The following is a 12,844-nucleotide window of genomic DNA, read 5'->3' as shown; positions in this document are numbered from 1 at the left end:
TGTGTGTTTCACTCATGATCCAGGAATTTTGGGAATAAATATGATCCAGCCACATGATCTTCAGATGCGGTGAGTATTGTTATATTAACCCTTATGTGCTGTTGGGGATGTTTTCATCCACTACGGGGTATTTTTGAGTCTTAATTTGGCCATAACTTTCTCCGTGTTTCAGCAAATGGAATTATTTTTGGTGACTAATCTTATTTGGACACATATTTTGGGAAAATGCTTTGAAATTTTTCAAAAACTCAACAGTACACTGTGGGCAAATTCACTACCCTTTCGTTATGTTCGTGGCTGAAAACAGCCACTACTTTAAACTGCTGTAAAAATGTATCAGATAAATATTTTTTTTCTATTTTTTTTGTATAAATCTATTAATCAACCTCAGTCCTGATCAAAACGACTAAATGTTTTTTTTTTAAAAATCTGGATTTTAACTCTTTAATTGCCAAATTCATAAATTATGTCACTGATTTAAAAAAAAAAAAAAAAAAACAAAAAAAAACACACAAAATGACTTATTTTCTGTTTTTATGCATTGTTAGTTTTTGTGCAGCATCAGATTTTAACTTTTTCTCCCTCATTTACTGTTCGTGGCTGTTTTTGCCTCATTGACTTCCATTATAACCACATTTTTTGATTGCAAAGCCATGACACCATATACTCATGCATTTTTGATTGTTGGTGGTTTTCCCTGTTGGGAAGAGGTAAAATTTGTCATTTTTACTGTTGATAACCAGGTGGCACCATTAACCCTTTAGATAGGCCTATGCAACAAAAAAAACGCTTAGTTTCTGGCTTTTACATGGAGTTATATGGAGTATAATAGCATATCTGTGTGTGAGTTTTTGTTTTTGTTTCACTGAAATCCGCGTTTTGAACGAATCATTTTAACGATTCAATGAACATTCACTTGTTTTTTGAATGAATCAGCCGTTTGAACAAATCGGTTGAATAAATGACTCCAACAACTTGCTTATTCTTGCCGCCACCTACTGGTGGTTTTAGTTTCATATTTAAAGTATCCTTTAATTAAAGCGTTAAAATTATAAATCATTTCATATTTAAATATTGAATAGCTTTATTTATGCAATTGTAAATGAAGTGTAAATATAGTAGGCTAATGCCAGTTTTGATGCCGCTTCTGTGTCACCTCTGCACTGCAAGGATGGATTTTAAATTAATGATTTATTTTGACATTGGTACTGTGTTATTCTAATATAATTTAATTTGAATGTTAGAATTTGACATAAAAGGTGATGCATACCTCTAAATATGTTTAGAAACAATGTCCATATATAGGTGAAAATGCCCCTGGAAATCAATTTAAGATAGCAAATATTGCCCCTTAATAAAAATGTTAATTTCGGTCACTACTGTGAACTGACCACTGCATAGAATATAAAAAAATATGAATATCGTGGGTTTGCTGTCAACAACAAGCCTAAACCAGCCAGGGTACCAGTACAAAAACACAATCAGTAAAATATCATCTAATTATTATCAACAAAACTTTGAAAATATCGAGACATATTTTTGTCAATATTGCGCACCCCTAATGTACGGTATTAATTTTGATTTCTTCAGGTCTTAAAAAGGTCTTAAAAAGCCTTAAATTTGACTTTAAAAATTGTGCAGATACCCTGTGAGAGAAAGACCCTCGTTACCCATATCACAGCAGTCTGAAAACACCTCCAGTTAATACAATTGGTTTTATTTTGTAATACAAATTGGTATTTTGAGGCGTTTACCTTACAATGATACCTCTGGAAAAGAATGTCCATTGTTGTGAATCGACATGTTTATTCTTTTGGTGATGCACATTTTTCAATCGGACATAAGTTTTAGATACCAGACAAATCAGAAGACAAACAGACAATTTAAATAAAAATGTATTAAGCTTGTTTAAAGGAAACACAAATAATTGAAATCATTTTGAGATAATCATAGTGTGTCCTTTTTTTTCTTCTTCCCAGATGCACCAAACTGATTACTGGCCGATTGCTGTTTATTTGCTGTATCTGTCACTTCTGGTACACTTGTGTTGTATGTTTTGATTTAACTTATTAATAAACTTGTATAGTTAGGATTCTGAATGTAAAGACCATATAATATTTAATATCAGAACTATGTGACCCCCAGGGGTCTGAATAATTCCATTTTATTTAGATTACAAGTTTACATTGTTTAAATACTCTTAAACTTACATTGTTTAAGTGCTGCAAATTAAAGTTTGAGATGATTTTAATCAGTTTTATACAGTTTTTTTACAGACTTATTTTGTCTTCTAAAATTAAACTGTTTTATTACTTTCTTGAGCACGTCTTGACAATTTATTGAATGTGTTTGATCGTTATAATTTAGGAAAGGTCTGTTAAATAACAGTGTTTCTCAGTAGAACTTTTAGTGCCGTCACTTTATTAAAGGTGTTTGGTTGTAATCATTTAGGAAATACCTGTAAAATAAGTGTTTCTCAGTAGAACTTTTAGTGCCATAACTTTATTAAAGGTGTTTGGTCATTATGATATTGGAAAAATCCATAAAATAAAAGTTTTACACTGTAAAAAAAAATCGTAAAAAAAAACGGTCAAATGACTGGCAGCTACGGCTGCCAAATAAAAACCATAAAATTAAGGTAAAATATCTTAATTCAAACAAGGAAAAACCTGTAAAATAACTTTTGCACTTTATTGGAATTAAGATATTTTACTTTAATTTGACAGTTTTTGTTTGGTGCCAGTCATTTGACCATTTTTTTACGATATTTTTTTTTTAGAGTGTATGCATGGATGTATGTTTGTTTGTTTGTTTAGTTATGTTTGTGATTTAGTTAATAAAACTTATGCACAATTATGTATTTGATTTCTGAGCCTCTGCTAGAATACAAAGTCCCTTTTACGATCTTGATCTTGTAACATGCTCTAAGTGCTGTACATGATATGAAATAATTATTTTTCGGTGACCATGAAAGATACACTTTTCTTAGAATAAATGAATAATCAAAGAGTTTGTTAATTGATTGTAATATTAATTTATCTTATCTCAAAGTTAATCTAATTAACTGACCCAAATATTAATAATTAATCATAGTTGGTAATTATGGATTATTAATATTTCCCCTTTGAGCTAATATTGTTACAGTTGATACTTGCGTTTCAGATCATTAAAATCGGGCCCATGTTTTGATTCGCTTTATTTTTCAGTAAGCATTATTTTTTTTGCGCTTCTGCTATGATGAAAAAAAAAAACTTCTACTCTTGGATTGCGTGTGTAACGGAGGTCAGCTAGTGAGAGTCGCGCTGACGACTGCTAGTGAATGCATTTTATACAGTCATTGTTAGCGCACTCGCCTCGCTTGCAGTGGATCGGGGTTCGAGATCGACTCGGGCTGTTAGGATTGGAGGCGGAGCAATGAAGAAGGGGTGTGTTTGTTTGGGTTGATTTCAAACATCAACATTGGCCAACAGCATCTTCAAAAACGGCTTTCCCACCTTTAACATCAGGTGTCGTCACTAATGCTCACTCAGAGCTGTTAAACACAGGGGATTTTACTGTCTAACATCCAACCGTAAGACATTTTCAACCCAGGAAGTTAGTGATCCTTAATAAATTAAGGAGAAAAGTTAAGAACCTTGTCAGAACAATAGCTAAAGTTATAAGAACATTCCCTGTTATCTGGGAAACGTGGACAATAAAAAGCTCTGGTTTGAGCTCATGCTGTTTATGATTTACAGTTTTAAGATCACAATGAACCTGATCCTCACAATAACTGAACTGAATCACTAAAAACAGATTTATATTCTACATGAAAGAATCTTCTTGTCAGTGACTGTAAAATCATTGTAAGAAAAATCTTACGTGTTTTATTGTTTTCCTTTCTTCCTTAAAACTTGAGCTTTCGTTGCAGAACCGACTCCAGCATCAGCACCTGAAGAACACAAATGTTGATGAGATTTTCACACTTCCTCAATGATCCACATGACTTTATGAATCATTCTGATCTATTAATGTTTAATAGTTCAACTTTAACAGTGATGAAGCTTGACTCTGTTTCTCTCACCTCTATCTGTGTTGTTCTTCAGTTCAGAGTATAAAGTGTCTCCAGACTCGCTGCTCTTCCCTGACAGTGAACAAGAGAAACAGAGAATAAACACACGCTTTACATCTGCAACTACAATAATAACTGATAATCCATGATTATATCAAGAGAGAACAGAACCTCTCAAACCACAATGAACATTTATTAGCAGGTTCAGTAAATATGTGATTGTTGAGACTGTTGTTACATTTCCAAAATGAAGGTCTTTATCAGTTCTGTTAATGATATTAAATTGTTCTCTTTTCCTGATAATATAGAGGCATTATATATTAAATGTGATGATTCATTCAGACAGTTGTGTTTAGATGCAGTTTGTTGAGAGTTTACCTTTGCTCTTGCTTTTCTTCTTGTCCTGTATATTGATCTGTGCGTAAGTCAAATCACTGGGTCCTGCAGTATTAATATCTAATACAGAACAGAAAATAAATCAGATTATTCAGAACATCCTGGAAATATGCTGTACTTCAGGAAAAACAGGATCTCACCTTTGCTTTTGCTTTTCTTGACTTTTGTTCCGACTTCTGAGTACATCACATTATTTGACTTTGCCATGATTTTGTCTAGAAAAATATAATTAGTCAATTAGAAAGAAATATATATTATTTTTATTTAACTAAAATTGCATACATGTTATTGGTTAATGACTCTATTGAAGAGGGTTTTTAACCTTTATCCGCGGATATGTTTTTCTTAATAGTGACCTCTGAATATGTGACGTCTGAAAAACACACAACGAGGAACAAGTCAATCACAGATTTAATGATTGTTGATTTTTTTCTAATAATTTTTAAGACTCAACCTTTATTTCCACTATTCACTGGAGTCACATCATCATAAATGTGATCAGAATCTGCTGGACAGCAAACAAGGAGAAAGTTTAAAAGCAAGGCAGTCTAAAAAGGGGGGAAAAAACATTAATAAATAAATATAAATCATGTGTTATTGCGTCTGACCAGACTGCAGAGGAGAGTTTAACGCTTGAGATTCTCCAGATGGATTCGGGACTGATGTCTGTTGAATGTTACAGTGCTGATCTACAATAGAGACAAAGATCATTATGGTCACAGTAAGAGTTTTGTCACTCACATATAATCTGATTACATGCATTAACTGCTTATGTATTAATAAACATGCAGTGACTGTCTAGGCTTCAGAAACTGTATCTTCCATTTGTTGCTGTTCATGTGGTTTAATAATTCATAACATGTGATGAACTGCTCCACACCTTTCTTGTGTTTGTGTCTCCACAGCAGAACCAGTGAGATGAAGAACAACAAGCAAACACTCAATCCTACAGACACACCAATGACCAGAAGAGAAGATGAAGCTGTTGAGAGTGAAGAACATGACAAACACACAGATCTGTCCGTGAGTGACGTGATCCTGTATGATCATATTACTAAAAGCGCATTAAGAGGTGGATTAATTCAGCTGGGACACCACTGAAGGTTAGGTGTGAAATGCAATGCCCGCTACTGGTATTAATATATCGCCATATGGTCAATGCATATTGCAGTGTATTGAAAAATATAAGCACTAGTTTCCCATATAAGGACATGTATAATGTAATATATTGCATTATATTTTGCAGTATATTTCCATATATTTTTGTTCCGGAAGGGAATAATCTGAAGGGCAGCAGCTCATGAATGAACTGAACATGTCTGGAGGATAGGGGTGAGCGAGGCACAAACTAATGCAGAGCTATTTACTGTTTAAAAACACAGCACACACTGTTTAAAACTTTCCACACATGCCAGCATGATGAAACTTAGAGCCCGTACACACGGAGACGCGTTCAGCTGTATAGCCTACGTAAATCGTACGCATCCGGCCTTTTGGGAGCCTGAAACCTCTATTTTTTTAAACCGGGTCCCAGTGTGGATAAATCTGAAACCGACACACTTGCGTTTTCGTGTGTACAGCCAATCCGTGTATTCTGTAAACGATGATGTCATCACCCCACACGTCAGCACCGCTACGTCACGTAAGAGAAAAACTACTGCGGTGTGTTCGTGTCGCAGAAGCTGCTGAGCCTCTTATTTCTTTATTTCTTCACTTGAATGTATTTTTGTTTTATTTCTTTATTTTATTTCTTTATTTCTTTATATTTTATTTCTCATGCTATGATGCTTGTCTGTTGTCTGATTAAGACATTTCATATTTTGTACCAGGCCATTTATGGTTGTTTATATTGTTCAATAAAGTTATTAGTAAAAATAAATAAATAAATAAATGAAATAAAGAAGAAACTACTGAACCTATTATTATTGTACACTCACCTAAAGGATTATTAGGAACACCATACTAATACTGTGTTTGACCCCCTTTCGCCTTCAGAACTGCCTTAATTCTACGTGGCATTGATTCAACAAGGTGCTGAAAGCATTCTTTAGAAATGTTGATAGCATCTTGCAGTTGATGGAGATATGTGGGATGCACATCCAGGGCACGAAGCTCCCGTTCCACCACATCCCAAAGATGCTCTATTGGGTTGAGATCTGGTGACTGTGGGGGCCATTTTAGTACAGTGAACTCATTGTCATGTTCAAGAAACCAATTTGAAATGATTCGAGCTTTGTGACATGGTGCATTATCCTGCTGGAAGTAGCCATCAGAGGATGGGTACATGGTGGTCATAAAGGGATGGACATGGTCAGAAACAATGCTCAGGTAGGCCGTGGCATTTAAACGATGCCCAATTGGCACTAAGGGGCCTAAAGTGTGCCAAGAAAACATCCCCCACACCATTACACCACCACCACCAGCCTGCACAGTGGTAACAAGGCATGATGGATCCATGTTCTCATTCTGTTTACGCCAAATTCTGACTCTACCATCTGAATGTCTCAACAGAAATCGAGACTCATCAGACCAGGCAACATTTTTCCAGTCTTCAACTGTCCAATTTTGGTGAGCTCATGCAAATTGTAGCCTCTTTGTCCTATTTGTAGTGGAGATGAGTGGTACCCGGTAGGGTCTTCTGCTGTTGTAGCCCATCCGTCTCAAGGTTGTGCGTTTTGTGGCTTCACAAATGCTTTGCTGCATACCTCGGTTGTAACGAGTGGTTATTTCAGTCAAAGTTGCTCTTCTATCAGCTTGAATCAGTCGGCCCATTCTCCTCTGACCTCTAGCATCAACAAGGCATTTTCGCCCACAGGACTGCCGCATACTGGATGTTTTTCCCTTTTCACACCATTCTTTGTAAACCCTAGAAATGGTTGTGCGTGAAAATCCCAGTAACTGAGCAGATTGTGAAATACTCAGACCGGCCCGTCTGGCACCAACAACCATGCCACGCTCAAAATTGCTTAAATCACCTTTCTTTCCCATTCTGACATTCAGTTTGGAGTTCAGGAGATTGTCTTGACCAGGACCACACCCCTAAATGCATTGAAGCAACTGCCATGTGATTGGTTGATTATATAATTGCATTAATGAGAAATTGAACAGGTGTTCCTAATAATCCTTTAGGTGAGTGTATATATTATTGTATATATATTATCTTCTCTGTTTTTAGTGTATCTCTGTGGCAGAATTACAGCGCCACACACTGGTCTGGCATGTGAACTACATTGTTTTGAGTCGGTTTCAGTGGTTTCGTGCGTACGCAATATAAAAATATTTCTTTAGAGGACGTCGTGTTTACGGTATTTTTTTTTTAGAACGAGGGGAAAAAGATTGGATCGGGAAACTCTGGTTTGGTGTGGATGTGGCCTTAGTGTATTTACTAGTTGTCATATCAACAATATAGTGAAAAATCTTTGGATGATATCACTGAACATTTATTAAACCATAGTGTATAAAAGGCTCTGACATTTCTGGGTGCCTGCCGCTTTAAGACTCTTCTTCTGTGGTTACGGTAGAGGAAGTGTGTAGCTAGTGTGTTGGTTATAGTGGGTACGGAAACGTGTTCAAGTTCAACAGCATAGTTTAGCCTACGTACCTGTGTTGTGTAGCTTCTTTAGTCCCTTCTGAATGATCCAGCTTCCAATATTCATGTGTTGAGTTAATGACGAAAAGTAAGTGACTGTCACTTTGTTGTGTTTGTGTTTCTATATTGTAGAATTACCGTGCATTAACATGTGCCCAGCGTGATGAGTGAGATTTATAGTGATAGAACAATGTTTATGCTGTAAAACACTGCAGGAAATAATAAGTTAACTGGTGTGAGCCCTCTGATGTCTAAGTCACGTAGTAACGTTTATAACATTGAGTTAAGAAGAGTTAATATCGTGGGGGGGCCAAGATGGCGTCGTGGTTGGTGGACGTGTAAAGTTGAGCTCTGGCGGGTGTGGTAGTAATGTGATCGATCAGTCTTTTTAATTCTTCATTTATATTTTGTGGTCTTCTGCGTGAACTTTTTTGCATTTAAATTTGTTTAATGGGCAGAAGGAGACGAGTTTTTCCGAAAGCTATGGATGTCTAGGTTGGCGCCGAAGTTGAGCTAGTCTCTGACGCTTGTCTGAGCAACAGGTTCGCTGTGCTTTCTGACCCTTCAGTGTCGAGTGATACGAAACAGGATTTTAATTTATGTTTAGCTACACCCTTTCCAGCGTCTCCTGCAAAAAGTCCTCCTTCTAAAAAATAGAAAAAGATGTCTGAAACAAGCGGAGATATCGTCGACATTTTGAATGCTATTCAAGCTCTGTCTGCAAAACAAGACGTTACCATTCAAGCACTGTTTGCGAAACAAGATGCTACTTTCCAAAAGCTAATCTCCATTGAGAAATCGACCGATGCTACGACAAAAGCCGTTGACAACCTGTCTGTGGTAGTGCAGAAGCTTGCTTCTTAAGTTAATGAGCACTCGGAGAAAATGTGCAAAATGGCCAGAGATATTACAGAGCTTCAATCGTCAGACAAGGAGATCCAATTGCGGATTGAGCAACTTGAGCGATATAGTCGGCGTTGGTGTTTAAAGGTGCACGGGGTCCCTGAAACCAAGAACGAGGATCAACATTCTGCTGTTAAGAACATTCTCGAACATGTGGCACCTGACATCGCTGGTAAGCTTAACGGCGCTCTTGACGTGATGCACCGAGTCGGGAGACGGGAACCAGGGTGGCGCTCATCGAAACATCATCATAAGATTTTCTACACGGTCATTCCGAGACCTCGTCTGGAAAGCTGCGAAGGATAACCCATACCTGAGAGAGTCTCGTCTACGCATTTCGGAAGCTCTGATTCCTGCAGATGCTGCTGCGAGAGCAAAGTTGTGGCCGCTTGTTAAAAAGGCAAGAGAGGAGGGTGAAGGCTTCCTTTTCGGGGCCCTTTGCGTTCATTGATGGTCAGAAAATTGTGGCCTAATATACTTCAGACTGAATGTTTTTTTTCGTGAAATCTGATCTTCTGAGTCGGCCATTTAAGGAAATCGAACTATATATATATATATATTTTTTTTTTATAACGTTTTTCATTTATTTAATGTCTCTATCTCAATAATGCACCTTAAATGTTCTTTTGGTGCCATGTAGAAGACATTACCGATCGATCACCACCTACCCTTTTTAAGGAAAATAAGTCAACTTCTTTAGCCAAAAATAGGATCTTGTTGTGTTAACGTTTAGCTGGTCTTGTTGCACTGCATTTGTTGTAATCTGTGTTCATGCATTCTTTTGAGTTTTCTTCTTTTAATTTAGCCTCTCTTAATGTTAGAGGTTTAAGAGATCATTTGAAAAGGAAAGCTTTGTTTTTGTATTGTAAACGTAGTAATGCTGATTTTATTTTTGTTCAAGAAAGTCACTCTTGTGAATCAGACAACAATTTTTGGAAAACTCAGTGGGGTAATTCAATCTTTATGAGTCACGGATCCAATCGTTCGGCTGGTACTCTAATTTTGATGCATAAATTTAGAGGAGATATTTTAGAAACTTTTTCATCTGATGAGGGTAGATGGATCATTCTAGTATGCAAGACCGAAAATGTGATATTCATCTTGTGTAATGTTTATGGGCACAACTCTAGAAATGCTAATGCATCTATGCTTAAAGAATTGGGAGCTAAGCTTATAAGTATACAAAGTTGTTTTCTAAATGCTTATTTGATTATAGCTGGAGATTTTAATGAAACCCCTGACAATGCACAAGATAGATTTCCTATATAACTACCTCTAATTTACATGATAATATTATTTTATGGTTGTGTGAAAATCTTTCAGTGGTAACGTTAGATGCTTGGCGTTTCTTTAACAATGGTTGTAGAGGCTTTACTTGGTCCAACAAATCTGGTTCACTTAAAGCTAGAATAGATCTTTTTCTCATTTCTTATGCTATTTTGAAAGATGTCCATACTGTTAATCATCAATTTGCCCCGTTTACTGATCACATGTTAATTTCTTTGAATCTTGCACAAAATAGTAAGTTAAATAGAACAAGGGGTTACTGGAAATTTAACAGTTGTCTTTTGGAAGACGCCAATTTTAATGATAGTGCAATTCAGCTGGCTAATTCTATGTTTAGTAGTACTGAAAGCGACCCTGACTCTAGCTGCAGGGAGTTTTTTAAATATAGAGTTAGAGTCCTTGCTGTTAATAGAAGTAAGCAAATTAAAATAGAAAAGAACATTAAAGGTACAATATGCAAGAATTTTGCATTAAAATACCCCATAATCTCAAGGCCAGTGTTATATATTTTGGTAAGTTGATTACTTACAATATCCCAAATGTTTCCAACTATTTTTAAATCGTGAGAAAATTGCGATTTTAACCAAGGAAACGGGGCGTTAGAGCAGGGGGAGCTGGGAGTCGCCAGTCAATTGCGTCATATCCGCGCGCGTCACCCTCGGTTTCCGCTCGTACTGCGTGGAGTCCTGGACAAATGCGGAAGTTGTAGTTGTAGCGTCTATCAAGCAACAAACGTTAGCTTGTTTCTTTCAGTCGTTATGGAACACAATTAATCTTTACCGATTGCAGCTGGTTCTGTCGACAAATCATGCTTAATTTTATATTTTCCAAATGTAGCATTCGGTATTAGTTGTTTATGTAAGGGAAGTATATATTGCTTTAGATTTGTGTTTAGTTTATTGACATTGTTTATCACGTCTGGTGTTTATGGCCATGTAAATAAATATAGCATGTGTTATACATAAAGATTAATCAGTATTTTGGCAAATGATGTGGGTATGTTCGAATTTACTTTTAAAACAATTGTTTAGAACATGTAAAACTGCGCCGCGTTATCACAACAATGAATTCGACATATACAGTTACATCTATGATAACCAATTTAGTATTAAACCTTACTTTTCTTGCGGTTAATTCATTTTAATGAAATAAAAGTGTGATGAGGTTCAAGAGTCAGGAAGGAAGAAGACAGGGGTCGGCGTGACTGGGACTCGTACTTTATTAAAATAAAGCAAAACAAACAAAAGTTGCATTCACCGTGGCAACCGCGACGGCACAAAACAGTTCAAAAATGAGAGCTCGGATCCACCGCTTTTCTTTCTCTGCGTCCAATTTTCTCTCCAGTCTCTCTCTCTCGTTCCAGCGCGCGGCTTAAAAGCGGTCTCTCCACGCGGATCACAGCAATAAGACACAGGTGTTCGTCATTTTCACTTGACCTTCTTGCCAAACAAGCATAGCGGGACGCTCATCTCTTCTCTCTCCCATTACAGACCGCGCTGAACCACGCCCCCCTCGCCACAAAAAGCATGTCATTATAAAAATAGAACTTAGCCTCATCCATGAACATGATTTTTCGATTCCCGTCTGACTGATTTACATCCACGGTGGAGTTTAAAACGACAGTTCCCATCATTCCACGCTCCTTCACATCGTCTTCAAGCTACGCCGTTGTTGTTGTTTGGAATGTAGTGCCCTCTAGAGGCCAACAATTCTTGCATATTATAGCTTTAAAGGGATACTCCACTTTTTTCGGAAATATGCTCATTTTACAACTTCCCCAGAGTTAAACAGATGAGTTTTACCGTTTTAGAATCCATTCAGCCGAACTCCGGGTCTGACGGTACCACTTTTAGCATAGCTTAGCATAGATCATTGATTCTGATGAGTCCAGTAGCATTTCTTTCAAAATGACCAAAGAGTTTCAATATTTTTCCTATTTAAAACTTGACTCTTCTGTAGTTAAACCGTGTACTAAGATCGACGGAAAATGAAAAGTTGCGATTTTCTAAGCCTATATGGCTAGGAACTATACTCTCATTCCGGCGTAATAATCAAGGAACTGTGCGGCCGTACCATGAGTGCAGCAGGCGTAATGATATGACGCAGCGCCTGAAAATAGGTCTAATAGGTTAGACAAACTTAGTCCCGGTCACGTTGGAAGAAGTTACCGAGCTGGGGACTATTTTCAGGCGCTGCGTCATATCATTACGCCTGCTGCACCCATGGTACGGCCGCACAGTTCCTTGATTATTACGCTGGAATGAGAGTAGTTCCTAGCCATATAGGCTTAGAAAATCGCAACTTTTCATTTTCCGTCGATCTTAGTACACGGTTTAACTACAGAAGAGTCAAGTTTTAAATAGGAAAAATATTGAAACTCTTTGGTCATTTTGAAAGAAATGCTACTGGACTCGTCTGAATCAATGATCTGTGCTAAGCTATGCTAAAAGTGGTACCGTCAGACCCGGAGTTCGGCTGAATGGATTCTAAAACGGTAAAACTCATCTGTTTAACTCTGGGGAAGTTGTAAAATGAGCATATTTCCGAAAAAAGTGGAGTATCCCTTTAAAGAATTAGAACTCATTCATAGATTAAGAGTGTTAATGCAGAAGGGAAGT

General features: G+C 36.9%; 1 protein-coding gene across 1 annotated transcript in view; it reads right to left on the bottom strand.

Annotated features, from left to right (window-relative positions):
- LOC311287724 (Fc receptor-like protein 5) overlaps positions 1-12,844 on the bottom strand; it is a 211,413-nt gene that overhangs the window by 5,684 nt on the left and 192,885 nt on the right. The window contains exons 14-21 of the mRNA XM_084404752.1: positions 5,328-5,429; positions 5,056-5,136; positions 4,902-4,952; positions 4,770-4,820; positions 4,588-4,662; positions 4,430-4,507; positions 4,064-4,123; positions 3,862-3,931 (exon numbers count right to left, since the gene is read on the bottom strand). Coding sequence (XP_084260878.1) covers positions 3,867-3,931; positions 4,064-4,123; positions 4,430-4,507; positions 4,588-4,662; positions 4,770-4,820; positions 4,902-4,952; positions 5,056-5,136; positions 5,328-5,429 — 563 coding nt within the window. The 3' untranslated portion in view covers positions 3,862-3,866. The remainder of the gene's footprint in view (positions 1-3,861; positions 3,932-4,063; positions 4,124-4,429; positions 4,508-4,587; positions 4,663-4,769; positions 4,821-4,901; positions 4,953-5,055; positions 5,137-5,327; positions 5,430-12,844) is intronic.

This window comes from Rutilus rutilus, assembly GCF_951802725.1.
Source record: "Rutilus rutilus genome assembly, chromosome: 3".
Classification (NCBI taxonomy): domain Eukaryota; kingdom Metazoa; phylum Chordata; class Actinopteri; order Cypriniformes; family Leuciscidae; genus Rutilus; species Rutilus rutilus.
This window is presented reverse-complemented; position numbering and strand designations above follow the sequence as displayed.